Source organism: Perissodus microlepis, chromosome 8 (genome assembly GCF_051167445.1).
Source record: "Perissodus microlepis isolate ML-2025 ecotype Zambia chromosome 8, ASM5116744v1, whole genome shotgun sequence".
Taxonomy (NCBI): Eukaryota; Metazoa; Chordata; class Actinopteri; order Cichliformes; family Cichlidae; genus Perissodus; species Perissodus microlepis.
This window is the reverse complement of record NC_140468.1, coordinates 16231837-16257566: the sequence shown is the minus strand read 5'-3', so window position 1 is coordinate 16257566 and position 25730 is coordinate 16231837. Positions and strand designations below refer to the sequence as shown.

The window sequence follows — 25730 nt, the reverse complement described above, 5'->3', positions numbered from 1 at the left end:
TAAATTAGTTATACTAAGTATTATAAAGTAAGTTTTATTGAACATATATGGTTACTTTCTTCTTCTTTTTTATTTATCACCCAAAAACTGGCCATTGCGCCATTGACACAGAAACTACAACTTAAATATAGAAAGGACTGAGCGCATGTCCAACAATACAAAGAGGAAAATAGAGAATAAGAATGAATGATATTAACATAATTACAAGTGATATTAAATCAGCCCAAATGAAATAAATAAATAATAAAAAATAGAAACAGAGCTTTGTAAATGTTCTTTTTTTTTTTTTTACTTTTCAAATTTTCACATATCCTTCATAAAATTTGGAGAAAGGTGGTTTTAATATTCAGGAATCTGCATCGATGAATAAAATAAACAGTATTATCAAGACTTTGTTGAACTCCAGCTTGGGAAAATTTGGTTATATATTTGGTTTGGTTTGGATTTTGTGGGAAAGAGTGACTGGTGTAAGTTTTACTCCCCTTTTTATTGTCCACTGTTTGGCATTTGTGTACATCTCTTCTATAATTGGTTTCAGTGCTGCAGAGATTGTTGGACGCTGATAGAAAAGACCTCCTGTGTCATCTTTAGTTCACCCCCAGGTCTTATTGGTCTACACCTGAAGGCGCTCTGGTGTGACTCTGATGCAAGATTAGAGGCCGTGTCCATTATGCTGACAAGTTTCCTCAGCACTGAGAGGACAGAAGGTGATTTCCTTAAGACGGTCTTAAGGAAATCAGCTGTGGTGTCCCAGTACGCTTCAGCATAAAAAATATGACGCTGGCCACCAAAGAGTAAGAAAACAACAGACGCATTGAAAGATTCACAAGTGGCTCACTGTTCAGCTACAATATTAATTTAAAGGAACACAACTTGTGCACATGTTTCAAACAGAGGCCAAAAGGAAGTTAATTAGCTGAAGGTGAGGCAGCTTACTGATCTCTTTATTACAGGTCACACATCAGTAAGACTGAGACGCACAGAATTCCCTCATCACTCACTTCTCCTGTCCCACTCAGTCCTTTCTTTTTCCGTTAAGGTAGTGCAAATAGCAACAGATTTGTAGAAGTATTTGTAGCAGTGAAATAATGAAATAACAACATTTCATTGTTATTTAATTATTCAAATACCAAATCTTTGGGATTTGAGCATCCCAAAGAATCAGTTAAGAAAAACAATATTTCTCAAGTCGTTACGGTTCGGCTTAGCGTTTTTCAACAACGAGCTTTTCGGTGTTTATAGCGCTGGTGTTATGCAATATTGTCTGTACTCAATGTTACAAAACAAATTCACAGATTAATGTGAGCAAGCAACAACTGGATGACTTTGATAAGCTGTATTTACTCTCACAGGGCAGGTGCTCCAGCAGCAGATACCCCGCAGTGCATCCGACTCTTCTCAGAAAGATTAAAGCTAACCAAATGAAATCTGCCTGGGGAAGGGGCTATCAGTGCAATAAGATTAAATGGTAAGGGTTGTTTTTTTTTTTAATGTGTCTGGCTGAGAAGGAGTCATTGGGTATAGAGGCTACATCCGAGTTGAGTCTGAGAGCAACCAAGAGAGAGATTACTGAGGATTAATGCAATAAAGGTTGATGCTGGATGTTAGAGGGATCAGGAAGGATCACGGCAAAGGTCAGCCAGTGAGCATTACATCATCGGATTCTTCCTCTGGACTCATCAACCCTCGCTTGGCACTACATCCGTAAGGTTAAATGTGCCCCCCACCCTCCTCTTTAAACACCCTCACTTACATTAGTGTGCCATTAATAGCAGTGAAATCTTGTCACTTTTTTTGTTTCAGTGTCTGAGTCCCAATCCACATAAAAGAACAATCATTTCAAAATAAAAGTAAAAATAATAATAGTAATAAAAGACCAGATATTTTGTTACTTATCCATTAAGCATACGAGCAGAGCGAACACTCTCTCTGTGGAGCACCATTCACAGATGTGTGTTTAGTAATTAGGTTCACTTTTGTTCATTGGCAGCATAAGTCCTCATGCCCCGTCTGTCTGTCTGTTTGATGCTGTGCCCAGTTTGTCGTGCAGCAACATCTGCCTGGCTGGTGTTCCCCGAATGTGACAGTACAGCGTGTCCCGTGGCACATCCCTGAATTCAGCCCCAATATTTAATCCCAGCCGCGCACACTGTGGATCGGTATGACACAATTACTGATCACCAACTGCAAGAATGAATCAGTCCACAGGTAAAAAAAAAAAAAAAAAAAAAAAAAAAAAAAAAGTGTTCACGTGCCTCAAATTTCACTCAACCTTTCTTTTCCTTTCTTTTTTTAATGGATATGGGGTTATAATACTCTTTAATACTTTTAAGCTCCTCTCTGTGTTTTATGTCCATGTTTCCGTGAAGTTCCCAACTTACAGAGTATTAACCTCAAATAATGGCTCAGACTGTCTCTCTAAAAGGACACATTCTGGGACATGAACCTCTTTTTTTTGTTTTGGGGGATTTTTTTTTTTTTTTTTTTGCTCTTAATACCTTTAAATCTGTTATGCATCAGTCACAAAATCCCACATTTCTGCCTCTTTTCAGTGACACAGTTTCTTAGTGTCCTTCCAAAGTTTTTACTCAATCCTAGCAGAGCAGAGTCCCTAAACTTTTTCATCTTTAAATCACTTCTTTCTGACGTGAAATGACTGCACATTACTGGAATGCAAGGGGTCACAAGGACAATATGGTCTACGCTTAAATGAGTCAAGTGTCTGTGGGTTCCTTTCAGGCAGACACGTAGAACTTTCTTGTTCCACAGATACTCCTGAATCTGTTTCAGATGTTCAGATCAAATGTTTTATTTTGTGCTTTGCCAAAGAAAAGGCAGATCCATGTTACTGCTTCACTTGTTGGAAGTTAGTTACAGATTACCTAATACAACCAGCTCAGGTTAATAATGTACAGTACAGTAGTGACTTAACTTTACATCCTGCTTTGTTGTAACATTGTTTAAATGGTAAGAATAATTTAATAATAATACAAATATAAAAATAATTCAATTTCAACAAACTTCCACTGTATACAGTCTATATCAGGGTTGTCAAACATGCGGCCCAGGGGCCAGAGTGGGCCTGGCAAAGACTACAATCTGGTCCACGAGATGCCTTTGGAAGATATGCATACATTTTTGGACTTTTATGTATTGTTAAGTTTTGGAGTTTTTTCCTGCTGATGAAGACTTTCCTCGTGCCCATTCATTCTACACCAAAGTAATTAAGTAATAGGTAAACAATTAAACACAGAAAGATTACAGAAGAAATAGAAGTTTCAGTTTTTTTACAATAAGTCCACAAATAAGTCCACAAAAAAGGTGTGAAGTAACAGGAACTTTCTGATTTTTTCTGTAATCTTACACAGTTATTCCTCACAATCTAAGCCCAAAGAGATGCTGAAGGGTTTCTTTCATTTACTACAGCATTATTTCTTTATCATGTGGAAAAACTGAGACATACTTGGACTTCTTTTTCTTATATTAAGATATTTCAGTGATTAAATATATAGTTAGACTTCTTTCCACTGCCCACTAGGAAAGTGAACTAAATGAGTTTGACATCCCTGGTATATATCATGAAACATAACAACAGAGTTGTTTTTTTAGCACTCTTATGCTTGAAAAATCATTACAAATTGTTATTCTTTGCATAGCTATAAAATCCGCTCTGAGATCAGTCTGATATTGCTTGTTTTGAGCATCTAATTTTAACATTTGCAAGCCCAGAAAAGAACAGCATCAGTGTTAGTGCGTGTTTGCAGAGGTGCAAATGAATGTTCCTGACTGGCCTTGTCCTCGACTGTCATTGATGGGACATCATTCTGACAAATTCTGCAAAGGAGAAGAAGACGTGGATCAGTTGCTTCACTTCACTGCACTGTTACTCTTTACTGATGTAGGCGAAAGACAGTCTGTACCTTCAAAATCTACGGTGCCATCCCCGTTGTCATCGGCCTCTTTCACTATGGCATCGATTTCTCTCCGGCTCATGTGCTCTCCCATCAGCTTTATCATGGCTGATCGCAGCTCCTCCGTTGTGATCTCTCCATCTCCGTCCATGTCAAACTAACAAGAGGCAGCAAACAGCAGAGAGCAGCTTTTAATCACAGCTGTGATGATAATGATCACCATCTGGCAGTCTAGAACGCAGGTGGCTGGAAAGTTTCAGAAAAAGCTCTTTACTCTCACCTCTTTGAAGGCGTCTTTCAGCTCCTTCATACCGATCATTCCAGACGTCTCTGCCAGCAGTTTCGGGGCCATCAACTCCACAAAGTCGTCAAAGTCGACTCTGCCACCGACTAGAGGGGAAAAAAGGTTTGACATGTCTGTGGACTTTTCTGTCTCTCATCAAATCTAGATTAAAGCAATGAAAACAGCCGCTAACTATGCGATTCCTCAACGAATTCAACTTTTAAACAAACACTTTTTTTAAGGACTCACGGTTCATGTTGATATTTTGGCTCAGCTCGATCAGCTCCATCTCAGTGGGCATATAACCCATTGTCCTCATCAGGTTGCCCAGGTCCTTACAGCTGATCAGCCCGTCCTTGTCTTTATCAAACTCATTGAATGCATCACGCAGCTCTGCAGAGGTTTAAAGTAAAAAAATCAAATCAAAAAATGAAATGTGCAAAGTGTACAAATGTAGGTAAAAAAAACAATGACGTAGTCATAAAAATGAGAAAACAAAAAATATTACCATCAATCTCATCATCAGCCAGCTGTCTTGTCTGCACAAAGAAATAATAATTGCTTAACTTCAGTATAATATGAACATTAAGAAGAAACACGGTGCTTTCTAACTACTTATGAATGCAGCAGTTATCACAATCACACAATCACAATAGCAGTTTGCATTTCCAGCACAAAATCCATCAAAACAATAATTAAATTCCTGCAGCTTATACTTACAATGTTTTTCCCTCCCCGCAAGAAAATACACGCTGCCCCCAAGCTCATTTCTGCAAGAGGAAATACAGATGTACTTTTATGAAATGTCAGGAAATCACTGACACACGATGTAGAGCTTGGTGGGTTTTGCTATGAAGACACTACTGCTGAAAAAAGGTCTATTCACACAATAATTAGTCCAATAAACTCTTGCAATAGTATAAACATGTCATTTATATATACTGTTATAATTTCTTAAAAACTTTACAGGTTATTGACATCTTCTAAATAATAAAGTTTTAAAGAGATGTTACCTTCCTCAGATGAATTCTGTTTGTCAGCCAAACGCATCATACATAAGCCCTCTGGAGCTGAGGACCTGCAGCTGACCTGTGCAGTGCAAAACCTACCCTGCCTTCCTTCTCTTGCTTAGTCTTCTCAGTGTGAGCGCTGTCTCTGATTAACCGCAACAGCTTGTGCCTCTCAGTGTGTGGCGACCCTTTGTGCCCAGACTGCCAGGATGCTTGGAAATTGTATGAGGGTGTGTGTGGGTGTGTGTGGCTGCATCCAGACTTGTGGGGAGGAGTCAGCGGTGTGACTGGAGGAAAGCGGGATCAGGGATGAAAGAGATGATGCCCTGGTTTCCTGCTGAGTGGTGACATCACAAACTTTACTGCTATCTGAGCCCAGAGCCGACCGAAAATATGCGATATGATGAAGTCAGCTAAGAGGTGCTTTTCTATCCATTGAAGTAATTACAGTGTCCTTCTACTCACTCATGTTTTATGCAGGAGATGCAACACGAGCCTATCATTGTGAATAACTGTTTCAAGTGCAGCATAAAAGAACCAGGGCTATCACTCACACCTCCACTTTATAGCCGTTTATTTGTCAAATACTCATAATTAATGGTTTATTATTAGTTTAAATACCTTTCATGAACCTGAAGAAACATCTACAATTTGCTTTTCTAAGCTGAAAAATGTTGGTGACAAATCTACGTTTGAAATCAGCAAAAGTTTTATTTTTAATCAGAATAGTTTGTTCTGTGTATCAACTGATTAATAAAGAGGCTCAGAAATACAAAGCACCAAACTTTTTTCATTAATTTCTATTTTAAATGCTTCTCATTCCAATATCTAAGTTTTTATATTTGCATATCTATTTTTTTATTTATTAGTTGGTTTATTTTGCTTATTGCCCCTTTTCTGTGTGTTTAACTGTCACAGTGGTCTCTCACCTCTGTGTGAATAACAGGCTCATAAAATCACCACATAATAATGTAGTAATCTCTTTTAATTTGTAATCATTTCAGAATCTAAAGTATTTCTTAAAATTCCTGTAACACTTTAAATGTTTTACAGTTAACAGGATTTTGCTTTTCAGTGTTCTTAGTGTAACTTTGGGGGAAATGTCATAATTGAAACAGAACTACAAACATGTCTTTGGACAAACTGATATCTGAAAGTAAAAAAAAAAGTTATATACTGCAAAATCTTCTCATCAGGACGCTAACGGGTAATTTATATGAAGTTAGCAGCAAAAGTCAGTGTTCATCAAAGACTACAAATAAAGTTACATGTTTATGATCATTGATTGTTTCTGGATTGTGTGGCTTTATTTATATTTTCTGCTGCAGAACACGTGACAGTAACACAATAAAAGAATAGATGGTCATTTGGCTCATTGCTCTGTTGTTCCAGCCTGAGTATTTTCAAAGACATCAGAGTGAAACAGATTTTTGAAGTATTAAAGAGTCACAGGCCGATTACAGCTATTATGCCACTGTGTGATAATCTGCACGACTATTTGTTTCATTTGAATGAAGAAAGGGATTTACGGCTGTGTTTGAAGTTAATAGTCAACACAGAGGTTTAAAATAGCATTGTATTTTATGTTCATTGTATGTGTGTGTGTGTGTGTGTGTGTGTGTGTGTGTGTGTGTGTGTGTGTGTGTGTGTGTGTGTGTGTCTTCATTTTTTGCCAGTTTGACAGGCAGAGTTTTTACATCACATGCACATCCTGATACAACCCCAAACGGATTTGTGTGTCCTTCTGGGACTGAACCAGAGATTGTTTCTTTGTTAGGGAAATGTGAAAACCAGCTAACTGCAAAGGCTAGTATAGAGGCTTTTCTTTAAATTATAAGTTTAGTTATGTGCAGATCTCATATATAGGTATAACAACATCATTCGTTTCTTTTTCCTTTTCTTTGTTCTTTTATTGTTGAAGAAATCTGTTTTTCCCTGCCAATCACAAGATACTCCAACAACAAAGCATATCCTGCTTCATCCTCCTTGGGACCAACATTTACTAATGAACACCTACCCCAAAGTAGTAAAGCTACACTGCTATTGCAGGTTTAATATTCTTAAACTAACAATAATATTTGTTATGCTGCAAAAGAAAATCACAAATACTGTAAAACAGACAAATACACTGTATAAGCAAAGCTGAGTAATAAGCTGCCAGAGTTACTGCTGCTGCTCAGAGCATTTTCCTCTGTGTTGAACCTGCTTCACATGTCCCATAAATGACTTTAATTGTGATTTAACAGTGTTCACGACATCTTCAGGTTTCGTGTGGGGAGAATTTTGCTTCTTGTTCTTCTTTTTTTTAAATAGAATATTAAATTCCACATATGAGTAATTTGTATAATGTACATCAGGTATGTTTTTTCCAATTTATTTTGGTTCTTCCGGGGAAGAAAAATCACACTGATTATATAGAAGTCTCAAGAACCCACAAAACCTTGTGTATCAAACATGATACACTAGCTTTAACGGTTAAAATGTCACCATAAGTGACAAATATGGCTGGATAGTTTGTTTGCTGAAGCTCTTTATCTAAACAGCTTGGGGGGGGGAGTGTTCCACAAAAACCATGTAAATGTTTAGTCTGATATTTTTAGATGAGCTGAAACACTAAACGGTCTCGGTGGCATGCGTGTCCTCTTCTCCTGACCATTTTCTCTTTGCATGCCTTCCTGTTATGTAAATTTACCAGGAATCTGTTTGCATAAGAAGCATAATCTGCTGGGCAATGCAACAGGAACCAATAATGATTTATCATCCTTTTTTTACCCTCTCCTCTGTCGTTGCAGTGGTGGGCCAGCTGAGGGGTTATGCAAGATCACATCCACGGCTGCTGAAAGATGTCTGTGGAGGGGAGGGCAGGAGGTATATGGGTGAAAAGAGCCTGATTTAGAAAAAACTATAGGAGGGGGGGGGAAACTTCACATCAGCTGTAGGCTGATGAAAAATATGTTATTTGATTAATAAGTAGACCAAGATCAATGCCACGTTTGTAATAGCAATGGCAATTTTATTTGTATAGTACATTTCATTACATGAAACTCAATGTGCTCAACACAGGATAACATAAAAACCAGAGCAGGTTTACGATGCCTAAAGGCTGTAAAAACAGCAAAAACAAAATCATGAATCCTACAAGTGTGACTCCCTCAGCTGTGTTACCCTTTCATAAGAAAGTTCTTTGTTGGTGTTACAGCCTGACCAGCCTCTGAGAATCACAACATACATAAAGGTTGAGGGGAAAATATTTCTTTTGTGTGGTTTGGGTGTGTGTGTGTGTGTGTGTGTGTGTGTGTGTGTGTGTGTGTGTGTGTGTGTGTGTGTGTGTGTGTGAGAGTGTATCATCTGAAAATGCACAACACAGATTATACTGAGTGGATTAAGACAGCAAATGCCGTGCCAAACAAGCCATATGTGTGATTGCGATGACGCGTCGCTGCGTGCAGACATCATCTGAAATCAAATCAGGTTGAATGAAGGAAAACAACAAAATCCATTTAAGTGAAAAGGGATTTGGGGGAAAAAAAAATCCCATTTAATAGTCGCTGAATAAGCTCTACCCCTACACACTGGTAACAAATACCTGAAACATTGTAGCCCATGTACTGGTCTTGATTTTAAATAATGGCTGAACTGATGCTGGTAGGTCACTGCTAGACATGTCTGTCCTTCTGTTAGGTTATGCAACAGCATCACTATATAGCATTTTTAATTCTCAGTAAGGATTATATAGTAGTTTTGGAAAAATCCCGCAATCTCATCACGCTATAGCATCGGAAATTTCTCCATAAAGATTGCATAATAATCTGTCATCCCAAATGCTGGCCACTATGATAAGGAAAGAATAAACAACTTTATTAATATGCACTGAGCTAAGCTTTAAATACTTACATCACTATGTATGATGTAATTATTAAGAGAGCTTAATTATTGTTATCTGAATCAAATCCTCTCATTTATTTATTTATTTTTTCTCACCTTCACAAAGGAGCACGTCGAACAGGACACACAATCCACTGTGTAATCTATTTATGAGGCTGCCCTGCAGATGTTTAAGGACATAATGTAGGCCAATATAAAAATACGTGCACCAAAGGTGTTTTCTCGTACTTGCTGTGTCTGTTTTAGGCAATGCTGACAATCAGTCAGCATGAGTTGATGGTTGATTTATAGCAACAGTGGACTTTTATGTGATTTTGCAATGCATTTTTTCAGAAATAACATTTTCTGGACGCAGATGATTATTTGTGTTATTACAAATCATTAATACATGCCAATATTAAAACATTTTATCTATATTTGTAAGAGCAACTTTACAAAATTGGTCTTACGTAGGTTTTTATTTGGTTTAGATCTAAAAACCAAACTCTGGAGACACATTGCCTCAAACGGCATACTCTGTTCTGCAAATTAGTCTCATTTCAGATTGGTTTAGCAGAAGAAACCCTACATATAATATGAACTTTTATCTTTAGATTTCTACAGTGTCTGTCTGATTAATAAAGATTTCATTCATTCATTCGTTTGTTTTGTATCCCATATGGTGCACGTGCTGTTTACAGGATGACTGCAGAAAGATTAGCATTAAAACAACTGAAATTACTACTGAAACTACTGAAAAAGTCCAAGTAGTTTAAGAAGGGAAAACTTACCAAACTCTCACAGTTAAATTGCATAAAATGAATGTTGAGAGTCTATTATCAATGGGATAGGCCCCAGAGCCCCTGCGATCCTGTGATCCTGATTTAAAGTAAGTGAAAGGAGATAGATGGATGGATGGATGGAGTTCAGAATAGTTACTACAATGCAAACAGTACTTTGAAGCAATTTTACTTCCAGTCTTAAAGATATAACTTGATTTTATTTAGTCTTGTTTTTGTTTTTTTGTTGTGGGACATTACTAAGAGATTTTTATACCACTTGATGCTTTGTGGAATCATTTAGTCCTCTAGAATCAGTAGAGGAGGATGTTAGCCGAAACTAATGTCCATTACGAACAAGACATCTCACCCCTGTATGAGCATGTGGAGGTCATGAGTGGCTCCTTCAGCAGTAGACGGTTACAGCCACTGTGTAGGACCAAGTACCAACACAGGTCCTTCGTCCTGGAAGCAATCCGACTGTTCAATATGCACATAAATACCTGAGAAATCACTCACACTGCACTTTATGTACATATAATTACTGTGACATGTCTTTTAGTGTATATATTAGCCTATATTTTATTTTTGCTTTATTTTATTGTCTTTTATTTACTTCTGCGTTTTTAGCGGTTTTAGCATTTTTGCGCCTTATTTTTTTCATTGTTTTCTAATATATCCCCAATTCTCACCGTTTTGCGGCCGTAGCAAGTGAATTACCCCAGTGTAGATTAATAAAGTCCCTTTCTATCTGTCTAATTCAGAGATTCCTAATCTGAAATTTTGAGATACCTGTCCTAAATATTTAAATTATGGTCATAGTTTTGTTTTGTTTTGTTGTTGTTTTATTTATTTTGACTGAAATACGCTTCCACATTAGTTAACTATACGAACCCTGATAAATAATGCGAAGCTGCTCTTACCAGTTCAGTTATGTTTTTGCGAACCTCCTCGGCCACGTGAGGATACTATTTACACCTCACGTGTTCGTTTGAAAGGCGTCGAAGAAGAGCAACTTCCGTTTTCCGCTCGGCTCCCGCCCCGCTCCGCCATCATGAAGTCCTGAACAAAAACGGATGAGAGTCGAGCAAAATGGGGATAACACGAACTGTTGATGAAATCCGCCGACAGCATTATCGCAATGACAGTGCACAGTGCTGAGCGGAGCGGAGCTGTCCATTTGAATGCACCAGCCTCCCACTGAAAGCGTCCCCGACAGCTCCTGGCGTTGCGTTATTTAGTTAGCGCTGGTGCTAACAGCAGCCAGAGCTAGCCGCTGATTTTCTCTGGACGACGACGCTGCTGCTGCTGCTAGGTTAGCTGGCAGGCGTCGGTCTAGCTAGCTGTCACTTAAACTGACTGCCACTTGACTCATGTCAAGTCGCACACGCCTGCTAGCTGTCCAATTGACTGGGGGCATCAGGATGGAGAGGGGTTTAAGTAAAAGCATCGACAGGCAGAATGTGGTTTATTGGTGTTGAATAGACACCAGCACCGAGGAAAGAGGAGTGAAGACCACTATTTTCCAGGCAGGCCGGTTAGCTAGCTTCAGAGCTAGCTACAGTGGATCCCAAAAGCCACGGTAAGACGTGCTATAAATCATTCAACATGCGGGGCTGTGAGCGCATCCCACCCCGTTTGCAGGGGAGACACCGGCTAGCATGATTAGCTGCCTGATTTTCAGATCTTGGGGAGTTTGACATTGACGTGGAAGCTTGTTGTTGGCCTGCACCTTGAACATTCTTGAGTTGTTGTCAAGCTGCTGTTGAATACATGTGGATTTCTATAGAGAGCAGCAGCGTGGGTAGCCTAATTGAGCAGCCGAGTGCAAAAAGCCGTCTAGCTCGCTCAGCTGATGCTGATGGCAAGCACATATATGGATAATTGCTTATGTGCCTGACCAGTCAAACACAGTAGACATGTTTTGCACAATAGGTCTGTGCTTCTCTGATGTTGTAAAATGCATGTATGTTAAAGAGAGAATCATTGGTGAAACCATGTAATTGTGGCAGACGTTGTGTGGTGTTAACGAGACATGGATGGTTTAGTTAAAATGATTACAAGCTTCCTTTTGCCTTAGTTACAGTCGTCAGAGAACTTCCCATTTTTAAAGGGAACCTAATGCTTCCCGTTTGTCAGAATCAAAATGGCCAAATGAGTCTTGGTATTTTCATGTTCAAGGGTTTGGGAAAAACTTTAGCTTGATTGGTGACTGTGAACTTAAAAAAATTGCAAAAGCTGCCATTGCCCATTTATCAAGGGGTTAACCCTTGATAAAATCTTAATGACTCATGATGACCTAACTTGTTCCAGGCTGCTAACTTTGACACACTGTGCATCACACAGGGAGAAGTTGTTATCTGCACTGCAGCTACACAAAAACATTCACCATTGTACTGTGCATGTGAGTGTATCATCAGTTGGCTTTTCCAATCTTTTTCCTTTGGTAAAGATATAACAGCTATATTTATTCAGCATTTCCAAAAAATATCTTTTCCATAACCACACTTGGGGGGAGGGGGCGGAATTGGTTCACATATAAGAATGCGTTGATTTTGACCTTCAGAAAACATCTGATGGTTCTTGCTAGAATTCAGAGACAGACATCACGTTTCATCTTTGTTATTTCAAGGTTTATAGTCTAATATCAGCTCTCTCAGGACATACTAAAAGCTGGCGAGTAATCGCCCGCATATTTAAACGTGGTCTTCCGCACCCATTTAGCCATATCATTGTGTTTGCTCATGATAGCTCTCCAAAGCATAGTGGTTACATGTTGTTTCACTTAAAACTGGTAAATCTTGTCATGTTGTTCCCACACAGGAAGCAAAGCATGGGGCTGCTAAACTGGTTGGTAGTTTTTATGTGGAATTTGGCCTGATGTTGTCTGGTGGTTTTCAACATTTCAAAAGCTGTATGGAAAGTCAGACAGGGCCAAGTTAATGCTACAAAATGTAGTCCTCAATTTGCTTGTTGGTCACAGTTCATTAAGAAGAAAGAAAGAAACGGCTTAGGGGGGGAAAGAGATCCTGTCAATATATTGCAGTTGGTCTTTTGAAGTTCTTGGCTGTTGGTATCGGCCTCAGAAATCCAGTCTCACTGATGCTCTGCAATGCACTACAGTCAGTTTGATGCCTGCTTCTCCTTATAATCATATGAACTTTAATTCATGTATTTCTATAAGGCCTATCAGAATACTGTGCAAGTGTGTACAAATGCAAATCAAACCAAGTGTGAGTCACTATCTTAACATTTTGATAGGAAAAGAAAAGCAATCCAGCCCACCTGGTTGTTCAACCTCACCCGTCTGTGTTTTGTTCTCCAGTTTTAACAGAAGCACACCTTTTATCTTGTCGCAGTTGCTGTGTGGTTTTGTGCGCGGGCTGCTGAAGGACCAATGACAACATCATTGTATGAGAGCAGTGTTTTGTTCAGCATTGAGAAAGAAAATGATATGAAACAGTCTAGATTTTTTTTTTTTTTTTTTTTTTTTTTATATCATAGTTTCATGTGTCAGGGAGATTAAAGAAGCCATTAAAGAAAGAATAGCTCGAGGAAAAAGATGTTGCATCTACCATTTTAAGATCATTTTGGATCTTTAAAATGGATTATGTGCTTCAAAAGTGGTGTTTGTTTCCCTGTACTGAAGCTAAAGCCGTATATTCTGTGTTTGGTGAAAATATAGCAATTAAAAAACGTATATCTTATTGCAGCGTTAAATAGAAAGCTGCTTTCAGCTTTTCCCTTATTCACAAGGCGGCCGCCACAGTGGCTACCTCCACTTGTTTGATTTCTCTCTCTTCCTGGGATCGAACCAGAGATCTTTTGCTTGTTAGGCAGATGTATAAAACACTTCATTATGGAGTCACAAATTTCAGTGTTAAACAAAAAAAAAAAAAAATCGTACAGCGGTAAGTGTGGCCAGCCATGTTCACCCTAAATATAGAGACAGACAAAGATTCAGTAGCCTGTAGAGCCACCTTTGGCAGCAATAACTTGAAGTAATGGTTTTATGTATGACTTTTATCAGTCTCTCACATGATTGTGGAGAAATTCTTGCCCACACATTGCTGCTGTGCTTGGGATCACTGTCTTGTTGCATGACTTGATGTCAGCCAAGCTTTAGCGGTCAGACAGATGGTCTCACATTTGACTCTAGAATACTTTGGTATACTGAGGAGTGCATGGTTGACTCATTGACTGCAGTGTGCCCAGATCCTGTGCAAAACAAGCCCATATCATCACACCTCCTCAACCGCGCTTTATCGTCGATATGAGGTGTTAGTGCTGATATGCCGCCTGGTTTTCTCCTCACGCCGCAAAACATCTCCACTTTGGTCCCGTCTGTCTAAAGCACATTGTTCCAGAAGTCTTGTGGTTTGTTCACATGCTGCTTTGAAAACCTAAGCTATGAGCTTCTTTTTAGAGAAAGGAAGCTTTCTCCTGCCAACTCTTCCAAACAAGCCAATGTGCTGTCATGAACTTTAACATTTAAAATGCTAACTGGGGCCTGTAGAGTTCTTGTTTTTGTTCTTCTGAGCATTTAATGGTCTGATCTTGAATTTGTTGGGACATTCCCTGCTGGGAAGATTGTGGCATTGTGTTAACACACATCTGAATGCTCCAGACCAGCAAACTGTCAAAACTTCTGCTTTTTTAGAGTGCATTTAATCGGTGGCTGCTGATTACACCATGGAGTCCTATGAGCTCTTTTCACATATATGCACATTGATGAGCCACAAGATTAAAACCATAAAAGTCACTTTTGTGCCACCAAGAAATAAAAGATCCCACCTGTCATGACATGATCAAGGGGGCCTCTTTGGTGTGGCAGCAGATCCTTTGAGTCCTGGTGGTTACAGGATGGGGCCTTCACGTGAATATGTTATAGGATCAGCATTGGTTAATCAGTATATGAGGGTTTCTATTCTACTTTATAAGTATAAACCAAAGTGGGTTGCTCCTAAGAAGCAGAACAGCAAATAATGGATGGATCTGCAGAGCAGTGTGTTGGTCACATTGGTGGGAAAGTTGGCGCATCCTCATGTGAAGTGAAAAATATCTTTCAGTTGATGTTTGGGGGTTTTTTTTTTTGGTTTTTTTTTAATTTGTGTGTCCACTACAGAGGACATTAACAAATAGGCCGGGTCTCAGGAGGCTATGATTGCATGATGATGCATTGCAATTGAATATTGCTGTTCTCGCTGGCCTGCAACTGAAAAACTAGTATTTTACAATGTATAATTTAATGCTAGTTAACTGTTGCATCTAAGATGTTACACAGCCACCCATTAGTAGCCAGGACTGCAGCTCTGGCAGACGGCTTGACTCCTCTCTGTGTGATGGGAAGTTGTGAACAAGACGTGTGGATGGCAGCCCTGCCTAGCTGGTGCAGTTCTGCAGTATTGTGATCGCGAGAAAAAGGATGTATGTAGGTTATGTCACAGTAAACTGGTATTTAAGAGCTCTGCTGTAGCAATGCAAAAGCACATTCTGTTCAAGTGTGTGGACGTTACCCCACGAGGAGAGAAAGCTAACACTGCTTATGTTAGCCACACGCAGCAGTCTGTGTGCAGTGTTCTGCTCAGTGCAGCGTGCCACACATTTTAGAAACATTAAAAAGATGTTCCAGGTCTTCAAGAAATTGATCAGTATTGTTGCCAGGACCATCCTTTGATATAGTGCTGCAATTCTGCAAGCCTCATACGTACATTGCAAGACAGTCTTCTGCAATACATGACAGTATCTGTGTAGGAGAAGAAGAAAAAGCATGAATAGGGTTTAAAAAACATATTTAATAAGACTGATATAAAATTGTAGATGATATGTAAGAGAAACTCTGTGTATTTCCTTAAAAAGAAAGAAAGAAAAGAAATAACATGGGTGTAAGCCCAGATTTGTGCTTTGTACTCCTTTCCTCTTTCATCTTTGGTTGAGAACAATATATTTTTTAAATGGCATGAGTGACATCAGTGTCAACAATTTCCACCACAGAGATCTAAGTGTGTCGACTACATGTGACAGACTAGACCGTGTTTCCGAGGCAACTCGTGCTTTCAGCACAAATGTTGGTATCCTTTCCAAATAACAGATGCTCACCCAGTGTGTCTCTTCCACGCTCACCAGGCGCTGGCCATGCCGTCGAGTGTGCGGGCCGGGAGCCTGAAGGACCCGGAGGTGGCTGAGCTCTTCTCGAGGGAGGATCCCGAGAAGTTCTTCACGGACCTGAGGGAGATCGGCCATGGGAGCTTCGGAGCAGTGTACTTTGTAAGTTAGTTTTCTTAGGGTTTGGCTCTTTAATAGAAATGTGATAGAGTGCACACAAGAGCCCTTAAGTGTGCTTTCCCCTGAGTGCAGGCTTAAATGTGAAGGCCTGTTACTTAATATGATTTCAGATACTTGTGTTCATTTATCGGTTTGAATTGTGTGTTTGATCTTTGTCAGCTCTGCAATAGAGTTGTAGGTGTGTAGTTATGTTCGTTTGAATTCAGTAGTAGGAAAATGTTCAGGTATGTGGTTTTAACATGCAGCTTACCTGAAGGCATATAAACATGGGGACAGGCTACGGACAAATAACGCTGACTGAGTACGCTGAAAATCGGTTCTTGAATTCTGGAGTTTGGATGATATTTTAGTTTTCAGTCACACACTGACTCAGTCATCTGGCAAACTTTAAAAAGTGCTCTGCTTGTTATAAATTTAAGACTGCAGTCTCTGAGTAGTTAGCATGGTGTTCATAATGTTGTATACAGCTGTTCTTCACTGAATTTATATAATGTAAGCATGAGAATGCAGGTGAAATGAAAATCATTACCTTTGTATATATATTATTGTCTTATTAATGTCTAATTATTTCTCTGGCTTTGTTTTTCTTCTTATGTAAGTTGATCAGTGTTTTGGCACCATAGACAACAGTGTAGGCTCAGTTCTTCCTGCATATAAACCATTTCAGCGCCCACCTGAGAGGTTATTACTTCCCTCATAGGAAGTTACTATAAATAACAGATCTTACTAAGTAAGGTAACATGACTCATTACCTAAACTACATGCAGGCCAGTCGTGATTATGTGCATAGGCGCATTTTAAACAACAAAAACCTTGACAGGCAAAATTTTCATAGCGTAATTAAAAAATTCTTTCATACTTTGATTTTTGCATTGTTTTTGGGTGGATTTCACTTGGTTCAAATGTAATTACTGCTATAAATCTTGCTGAAGTCGGAGTGATTGATGCTAAGAAAAGCTAAGCGCAGCAAAGAAGAATAGCTGACAGATGGTGGTACTTCCATTAAGAGCGCAAGCTGGATAAACCTGTCGACTGAAGATGAAAGGTGGCGGGTCAGAGAAGGAAAAAGTAAAAACACAGTGCGAGTCAGGGAAGGAGAACAACTTTTCAGAGCAGGATAAAAGTCCCTGTTTAATGAAGGGTGAAAAGCAGCCAGTCATGGATGAAGGGATGATAGGAGGGCAGAGGAGAAGAGGGAAGGAAGCTCTGCAGAAATGCTCGTTTTATGTAATGGCCATTTCTTTGTTGTATTTAATGTGAGGAGCATTGATGGATGTGTCTCAAGTGCTTTGTGGAATAAATGCTGCACTGATGCTCTCAGCCAGGTTTAAGCGTTTGAGTTTTGCTTGCAATTAACTTTGTGTGGAGGGGAAAGAAAACAAGGCGAGGGCGTCTGTGCTATTTAAAGAAATAGTGACAAAGATGGTTCGAGCAGCATCCAAAGCTTCAAAAAATTTACTGCATGTTGTCCTTAAATTTTCCCCACTAGGCCCACGACATCCGCACAAATGAGGTGGTGGCCATCAAGAAGATGTCCTATAGTGGCAAACAGTCCAATGAGGTAAGACCTGGTGACTCTCTAATGGCTGATCTGCTGCAGATGTAATATCATAAGGATAGAGTGATGAAGGCTCTGCTCGTATCCTAGAAATGGCAGGATATCATCAAGGAAGTGAAGTTCCTCCAGAAACTGCGCCACCCCAACACTGTGGAGTACCGTGGCTGCTACCTGAGAGAGCACACAGCCTGGGTGAGTGTGTGCAAAAGCTGTGCACTCATCAGTGTTGTGTTAATCAAATGAATGATTTTAAAAGTGACTTGCTTAGGAGGTTGTTAAAGATGTTAACATTCCCAGTACCACACATTCAAAAAATAAAACAAAGAATATAGTTGGGGATATTTCAGCATCCACACATTTCTTTTTTTATGCACATATTTGGGCCACCAATGGCCTGTAAAAATACACCCAGAACTTTGTCCCCTCTGCAGTATTCCTGTGTTCATTTTCACTATATTTGAAAAATGTCAAAGATGAGTAAAAGCAGTGCTGTGATTGATAAATAAATACTCAGTTTACTGTTTTATTTTTATTTCAACTTGAGATCATAACAACCATCAAATTTGGTTCTCTCACCCCTCGACTTACTCTCCCCCCTTAGCTCCGTCTTTCTCTCTCTCTCTCTCTCTCGGTCAGGAAGAGAACAGCAAACCCTGCCTTTTGTTTCAGTGTGAATAAAAACATGAAACGTTGACCATTTGTTCTAATATTGAAACCGGTTTCTGGTACTTCCTCCTTTTTTCTGTGCAGCTTGAGGCAAGTTGCAGTTGCCACAGAATCTGTTTGTTTCACCGTGACTGCAGGAATTAAATATAGTCTCTGGTTTCTGCAGCCAAAATGCAGTTTTTCGTTCCAGATATCCTCAAAAGGCTCTCAGTCCCCGGAGAAAGTTGATGAGGCAAAAAACAAAAAAGCTCTAAAAATGACATCATTGTAATTAACTGGTGTGTTTTGTGTTTTTTAACAAAACATATTAGGGCATTTCAGAAAATTAGAATGAAGTGAAAGTTTTGTTGTTGTTGTTTTTTTTGTTTTTTTTACATATTCATCCAAAAATTAAAGTATTAAAAGCCTTTTTTGTGTGAGTATGCCTTGTAGTGCATGGAAATGAGCAGCCCTTGTAATAAAACTACAATATTTTAGTATATTAGTGTTTGAAGAGTGGCAATTGAGTGCGTCTCTCTATATAGTTGAGTACATGTAACCACAGTTATAGAGACGACTGGACTGTTCTCCAGATGATCTCTGATACACTCCACAAGGAGGGGAAGCCACAGGATGTTGTTGCTGAAAGTCTGGCTGTTCGCAGAGTGCTCGATCACAGCATATTAATGGAATTTTGCACAAACAACAGTGATGGCTGCAGCCTCGATGGTATTGTCAAGAAAATCAATTGAAGAACTTGGGCGACTTTACAAAGAGTGGACTGAGGCTGGTGTCAGTACGTCTCCAGGAAAGCAGCTACAACTTCAGCATTCCTAATATCGAGTCACTCCTGAACCGGAGACGACATCAAAAAGAACTGGACAGCTGCTCAGTGTTTCTCTTTCCACATAAAAGTAAAATTTAAGGTCCTAAAGACTAGAGGAAGAGTAGAGAGGCACGAAATCCAAGATGCTTGAAGTCCAGTGTGAAGTTTCTGCAGTGCCATGTCATCTCCTCATGTTGGTGTCAGTTGATCCACTGTGTTATCAAGTCTACAGTCAACAAAGCCACCCAGCTGGAGATTTAGAGCACTTTGTGCTTTAATCTGCTGACAAACTTTATGGAGAGAGATGGTGATTTCCTTTTCCAGCAGCCCCTGCTCGCAGTACGAAAACTACTAGCAAATGGTTTGCTGGCCACAGTATTGCTGTGCCTCATTGACCAGCCAGCTCATCTGACCTGAACCCCAGAGTGTCTGTGTTGTTATTGTCAAAATGAAGATGAGAAACACAGGACCCAAAAATACAGACAGGATGAAAGCAGCTATCGGAGCAGCCTGGGCTTCCTGTACACCATGCTGCATTAATGCAGTGATTCATGGTAACGGAGCTCCAACCACGTATAAAAATATTCTGTATGTCTGATTTTTCACAAGGTATAAGTCACGATCATCAAAATTAAAACAAAAAAGGCTTAAAATGTTTCACTTTGAAGGTGTGCTGTTATCTATAGACACCGAAATAATGTTACATTATGTGGGATGGTGAGCTTTTACATCTCATGCATACTTTGGCTCTCAGAGCTCCATTGTGAGGTGGACATGAGAACACTTTCCCGGACTCCACCTTAGTTTGACAGCAGTGTTAAAACTTTGATAAATGGGTCGAAGTCTCTGGTACAAAAAAAGCTCTTTCCGCCTAGGTCAAGTGTGACAAAGTTTTTAACACCAAGTGTATTCTTGGTTTAACACTCCCCGTCTCTCTTCTAGCTGGTGATGGAGTACTGCTTGGGTTCAGCTTCTGACCTTTTAGAAGGTAAGTAAGACAAATTAGTAATGACAAAACCATGTTTTACCCGTTTGAGTTTACGTTCACATAAACTGCCTGATATTCCCAAATCTCTCTCTTCACTCAGTCCACAAGAAACCGCTGCAGGAAGTGGAGATAGCTGCCATAACCCATGGTGCATTGCAGGGATTGGTGTATCTTCACTCTCACAACATGATTCACAGGTAACCCCTATTCATTTCTCACTTATCTGGATCTATTCTGCTCTCCTCCCCCACACTTCTGACAAGAGACTAAACAAATAGAGGGGAGAAAGCACAAACTGTGCTGCCTGAGATAAGCTTATGCAATGGTGCATCATGCTGCTCCCCAGCCTCCAACAATGCATTTTCTCTCAAACTGTTTTGTCTCCGTCGTGTTTTTCCTGACCCGTCATTTTCTCCTGTCTGATCGTTTCTCTCTCAGGGATGTGAAGGCCGGAAACATCTTGTTGACAGAGCCAGGTCAGGTCAAACTGGGAGACTTTGGCTCGGCCTCTATTGTCGCTCCAGCCAACTCCTTCGTGGGAACACCTTACTGGTAAAACATCAAACCAGTGTCTCACTTGCCTACTCATTGTGGATTCTCAAAGAAGCCTCAAAAACTAACCAAAATCGTGCGTATCAAATATGATACACTAGGCGTTAAGGGGTTAAAACATACCTGTGATGTTTTGCCGTATTTTCCTTGCCTTTCTGTTCTGTTACAATCATAGAAGCTCATGTTAAAGTTCAAATACTGAGGTCAGTGTATGTATAAGTAATCTCAGGCTCTGAGCTCTCCATTTCACTCTGTTTTTTTCTACTCCTAGCTTTGTGTGATGTCAAAGAAAGAGGATATCCCTAAGACGATGATGTCATGTCTGTGCAGGCGAAATGAGCTTTTCAGACTGTTAGCATGGCTGTTATGTGGCGTCTATTTTGTCCACTGGGTGTAAAGACGAGTGAGAAGCAGCAGCACTCTTAAATAAGCTTGTTTGCACATTGTAGATGTTTCGTACATGTAAATATACGTGTTAAATGTTGTCATTAACTTGCGCGTGTTGATTTTTAGTTGTGCAGTTGTAAAATCCGATACATTTCCTCCGATCTCGACAATTTATTATTCATTAATATCTAGCGTACTGCTGGTGTCTAGGTAAAGTGTAGTCTCTAATCATGCGGGTAACGTGCTTTAATTTGCATTGAACCTCAGATAGCCGACTAAACGCTGCTGTCTCTGCTTCATTTATGCTCACATTTGTGAAGCAAGGCGTGGCCACCCAAATGTCACATTCAAATTCATTCAAAGCAGGCAGAGTACAGTTCACACTGGGGAAAACTTTGATCTGTAGAATAAGCATGTGTTTAATTTTAAGTTGTTAATTTAACAAAAAAAAAAAAAAAAAAGTTATTCTGCCGCCGAATCTTTCCTTTCCAATCTTTTCAAGTGTATTTGAGGAGGTTAAATCACCAAGTGGTTTACTCCCACCTCACCCCAGAATTGTTTGTTGTTACTCTAACAACAAACGCTATGCTAACGCTGCCTGTTTAGGTGGGGCAGATGCTGGAAACAACAGTGAGCCACCAGGTGCCATTGTGTGCTGGATCAAAGGAAGAGGGCTGGAAATGGCTGAATTACTGCTGATGTGTTGTTGTTGTTGTTGTTGTTTCCTCCACCCAGGATGGCCCCTGAGGTGATCTTAGCCATGGATGAGGGTCAGTACGACGGGAAGGTGGATGTGTGGTCACTTGGCATCACCTGCATAGAGCTGGGTAAGAGATGACCATACAGTGCTCCACAAGTGTCTCTCTTTGTGTTCACAAAGCTGAAAGTGTTTTTTTCCCTTCCTTGTTCTTTGTCTGCCTCTCCTTCTCTGTCACGCTATGTCGTGCTTTGTGATTCTGCAGCGGAAAGGAAGCCTCCTCTGTTCAACATGAATGCTATGAGTGCCTTATACCACATCGCCCAGAATGAGAGCCCTGTGTTGCAGTCTAATCACTGGTGAGAGACGAAGCTTTGCAACAGACCTGTGTCTTTCTGTAATTTATTTCACAATTAGGGGTGTGTGTGTGTGTGTGTGTGTGTGTGTGTGTGTGTGTGTGTGTGTGTGTGTGTGTGTGTGTGTGTGTGTGTGTGTGTGTGTACACAAAAAAATAGGTTTCATAAAAATGACTTGTTATTAAGGCTTTTTGAACATGGGGATGAACTCACACTTTGAGTTTGCTGCCATGCTCTTATAGATCAGTGTTTTAAATTGTTACATTATTTGAATCATCTCAGGTAACTGTGGACAAACCCTTCAGTATTTCTCATGGGACACTTACTGCTGTTTTTTAACCAGTTTGTCTCCACATCAGGACATTTTTAATGCTTTCAGAGTTTTAATTGAGCTAACAAATCTCTCAAGCTGCTTTAACGGACTATAACATAATTAAGATTATTATATGTGTAATAATGCAGTATGCATTGCTTAAATTATATGTATAATCATGACTTTTGGAAATTTTCAGGTCGGATTATTTCCGCAATTTTGTGGACTCCTGTTTGCAGAAGATCGCCCAGGACAGACCTACCTCTGATGTGCTGCTCAAGGTACAAACAGCCGTGTGATTAATCTTTAACTGAGAGAATAGAATGAAATATATTTTCTATTTCTAGCAGTTTCTTTTCAGCTTGTTGTTTTTGGACAAATAATGAAATTTGTGCTTTAATTCAAAACAGATTTTTAGGCTTGAAGGAAAACACTGAGTGAAGGTTCAGTGTGCAAGCAAATAATCACCAAGGAGGTTTTTTCTGTTGTTGTTGTGTTTTTTTGTTTGTTTGTTTTTTAAATGAAAAACACTGATTTTATTTTACTTGGATGTATAATTTTGTGTCAGCAGTGATGGGCATGTCTATGTATTTTTAACTGTCAGACTGAGGTATTTCATCCTGTCACTGTCCATCTCACCCCTTCTTTCAACCCTCCATCCACCCAGCACCATTTCCTATGCAGAGAGCGTCCCATGACGGTTGTGATGGACCTGATTGCACGGACCAAGGATGCTGTTCGTGAGCTGGACAACCTTCAGTACCGGAAGATGAAGAAAATCCTCTTTCATGAGGCGCACAATGGTCCCGCACCTGAAGGAGGCGATGAGGAAGAGGTAAGAAAGGGTGATGACGTATCAACCCTGTAATGCTTTTATCCTATTTAATTTAATTTAAACAAGCCTCTAATATTGATCAGTGGACAGTTTTCTTTTCTTATTAGCGAAACCACAAAAAGAGTTTGGGCCCAGAAATGGCTAATGACATCAGACAGGCACATAACATGAGAACAGCTGCTTCATATGTGAAAGGGGACTAAGAAAGCTGAAACATGAAAGTACAATTAACAAATACCAAGCAGCACTCTTTGGGGTCATCTCTTAATTTAAGCTCGCTTTAAATATTTGAGTTCCTCTCCTGATTTTTTTGTTTTTGTAAAATTAAGAAAGAAAGCGCTTCTGTCAAGGGACATGTGACGATGTTTTGTTTTGGATTTGCTTCATATAAACTGCTGCTGTTTATATTGCATTGCAATTGTAAATAAAGCCAGAGTCCGATGGTAATTATTTAATCCACAAATGAGAAAATAGGGGAAATGGTGATGATATTTTGCGGTTTTATTTATTTATTTATTTTTTAAATATAATCTCATAGAAACAGGATTGGCCCAGCATAACGCAGTAATGTTGACAGAGCAAATAAGAGTCTTGAAACATGAACAATTGTACTCATGAACACAAAGCGCATGAATGTGTCTGCTTCTACTGAAAACCTGCTTTAAAGGCCTATTCTTGTCTGCAGTTGAGGTAAATAAAGGCACTATAAGAATAAAGACGTAAGGTAAATAAGACCCTTTTGTCCTCATACAAAGACTTTTTTATCTATTTAATTCTTTGATGGCCGTTTAAACAAAAGTAAATGAAAGAATAGCGACTGTGGTTCAATCTATCAGACCTGCATCTTTTTGGGATGTTTAAATATGTTTGCTCAGTATCATTTTTTTTCTTTAATACAGTCCCACTGAGAAAATAACCCTCAATCACAGACTCTATTTGTTCTTTTTTTTTTTTTTTTTTTTTTTTTTTAGAGGTTTGTCATTATTTTAGCAAAAACTTGCTTTATTTTTTCCCCTCCAGGATGTGGAGCAGTACATGCTGCGCACCGGCACAGTCAACAGCATGGAGAGCTCCCACTCTCTGCCATCCATGTCCATCAGCGCCAGCTCCCAGAGTAGCTCGGTCAACAGTCTGGCAGACGGCTCCGATGACAGTGGGGAGATGGCCATGATGCAGGAGGGAGAGCACACCGTCACCTCCAATAGCTCCGTCCTGCACAAGCCGCTGGTCAGTCCACGTGTTAACACGTCTGTGGGTGGATGTGTTGTTTAACAGTCTAACCCCTCAATCACTCACCTGGATAAGCAGGTGACCCATATGCTGAAGGGTACTTGGGGCTTGTTTGGGTTTGGGGCCCCCCAAACTCAGGCTTGCAGTGTTAAGTGTGAGTCTGGTGTGTATCTGCTGAGAGACGTGTAACTTTCGGGCTAAAAGCATCGAGTGATACTTATAGTTGGGCTATTTTACCTTTTTATTGTAGTTTGGATGAGCCAAAGGAGAAGCTGTTCTGTTGTTTCCCCCTGACCAGTTTTATAAGTGCAATCTGGTGCCACCTACAGGAAAAGGAAGGCAAAAGCAGAACCAGATGCACAGCAGATTGGCAATGTGGCACCTACAAAACAAATGCCTGGTAGCAGAGTTGCTAAGCGAGCAGCCTCCTGGGAGCTTTTGCATTAGCAATAATTTCATTTATTTGAAGCGGTAGGATGACATTGAGTTGAGATAAAACTTTGCATTTGTAGCCACCTTTAATCGCTCTAATTTTCTCCACCTTGTAGAGCCATGACAACATCTATGACGATCCCTATCAGCCAGAGGTTGATTCTCAGCGAGAAACTGCATCTGCTGGTGGTGGTGGAGGGGGAGGGGGAGGGGGCAGACGTCGACGAGGCCGAGACCATTTTGCCACCATCAGGACCGCCTCACTGGTCACCCGTCAGATCCAGGAACACGAGCAGGGCTCTGCACTGAGAGAGCAGATGTCCGGGTGAGGTCACAGTCGTGAATTGTTGATGGTGTTACGGGACAATCAAAACGAGTGTATTTGCACATGTTTTTGAACTTTATACAAATAAAAGAAAACAAAGGGCTTCAAATGCTTAGTTAAGTAATGCTTGCTGATTATTATCCATTAGGTAACCGTGTTTCTCCTCACAGGTATAAGCGAATGCGGCGTCAGCACCAGAAGCAGCTGATGGGCCTGGAGAACAAGCTGAAGGCCGAGATGGACGAACATCAGCTGAGATTGGACAAAGAGCTGGAGAATTTGAGGAACAGCTTCTCAGTGGAAGGAGAAAAACTCACCAAGAAGCACCAGGGTATCCTGGAGAAAGAGGTGAGCGAGGATCACAGAGAAATATAATAAATTCAAATATATGTGATGAATGTGTGGTTCTGATACTCACTATGTTGTTAGTCTTGCTAATATTAGTCAATACTTT

General features: G+C 39.9%; 2 protein-coding genes across 4 annotated transcripts in view; one reads left to right on the top strand and one right to left on the bottom strand.

Moving 5' to 3' along the window:
* Nucleotides 1–259: 259 nt before the first annotated feature.
* Nucleotides 260–5496, bottom strand: cabp5a (calcium binding protein 5a). Of its 2 annotated transcripts, none has more exons than XM_084937790.1 (7): nt 5304–5496; nt 4915–4964; nt 4703–4733; nt 4444–4587; nt 4192–4301; nt 3921–4068; nt 260–3834 (listed from the first exon to the last, which is right to left on the bottom strand). In XM_084937790.1, the coding sequence occupies exons 2-7, from the start codon at nt 4960–4962 to the stop codon at nt 3806–3808; spliced, it is 510 nt and encodes a 169-aa protein (XP_084793916.1). In that variant the 5' UTR covers nt 4963–4964; nt 5304–5496; the 3' UTR covers nt 260–3805. The 2 variants fall into 2 exon arrangements, with proteins under 2 accessions (XP_084793916.1, XP_084793915.1); XM_084937789.1 differs by having other exon boundaries at nt 263–3834; nt 5208–5496.
* Nucleotides 5497–10848: 5352 nt separating this feature from the next.
* taok2b (TAO kinase 2b) overlaps nt 10849–25730 on the top strand; it is a 28729-nt gene continuing 13847 nt past the window's right edge. Inside the window, exons 1-14 of one of the 2 annotated variants that reach the window (XM_084937781.1) lie at nt 10849–11429; nt 15974–16114; nt 17622–17693; nt 17781–17882; nt 20104–20149; nt 20250–20346; nt 20588–20701; nt 21824–21915; nt 22051–22144; nt 22654–22735; nt 23122–23289; nt 24310–24516; nt 25068–25276; nt 25447–25624. In XM_084937781.1, the coding sequence (XP_084793907.1) occupies nt 15983–16114; nt 17622–17693; nt 17781–17882; nt 20104–20149; nt 20250–20346; nt 20588–20701; nt 21824–21915; nt 22051–22144; nt 22654–22735; nt 23122–23289; nt 24310–24516; nt 25068–25276; nt 25447–25624 (1593 nt within the window). In that variant the 5' untranslated portion in view covers nt 10849–11429; nt 15974–15982. The remainder of the gene's footprint in view (nt 11430–15973; nt 16115–17621; nt 17694–17780; nt 17883–20103; nt 20150–20249; nt 20347–20587; nt 20702–21823; nt 21916–22050; nt 22145–22653; nt 22736–23121; nt 23290–24309; nt 24517–25067; nt 25277–25446; nt 25625–25730) is intronic. The other variant, XM_084937782.1, reaches the window with a different exon arrangement.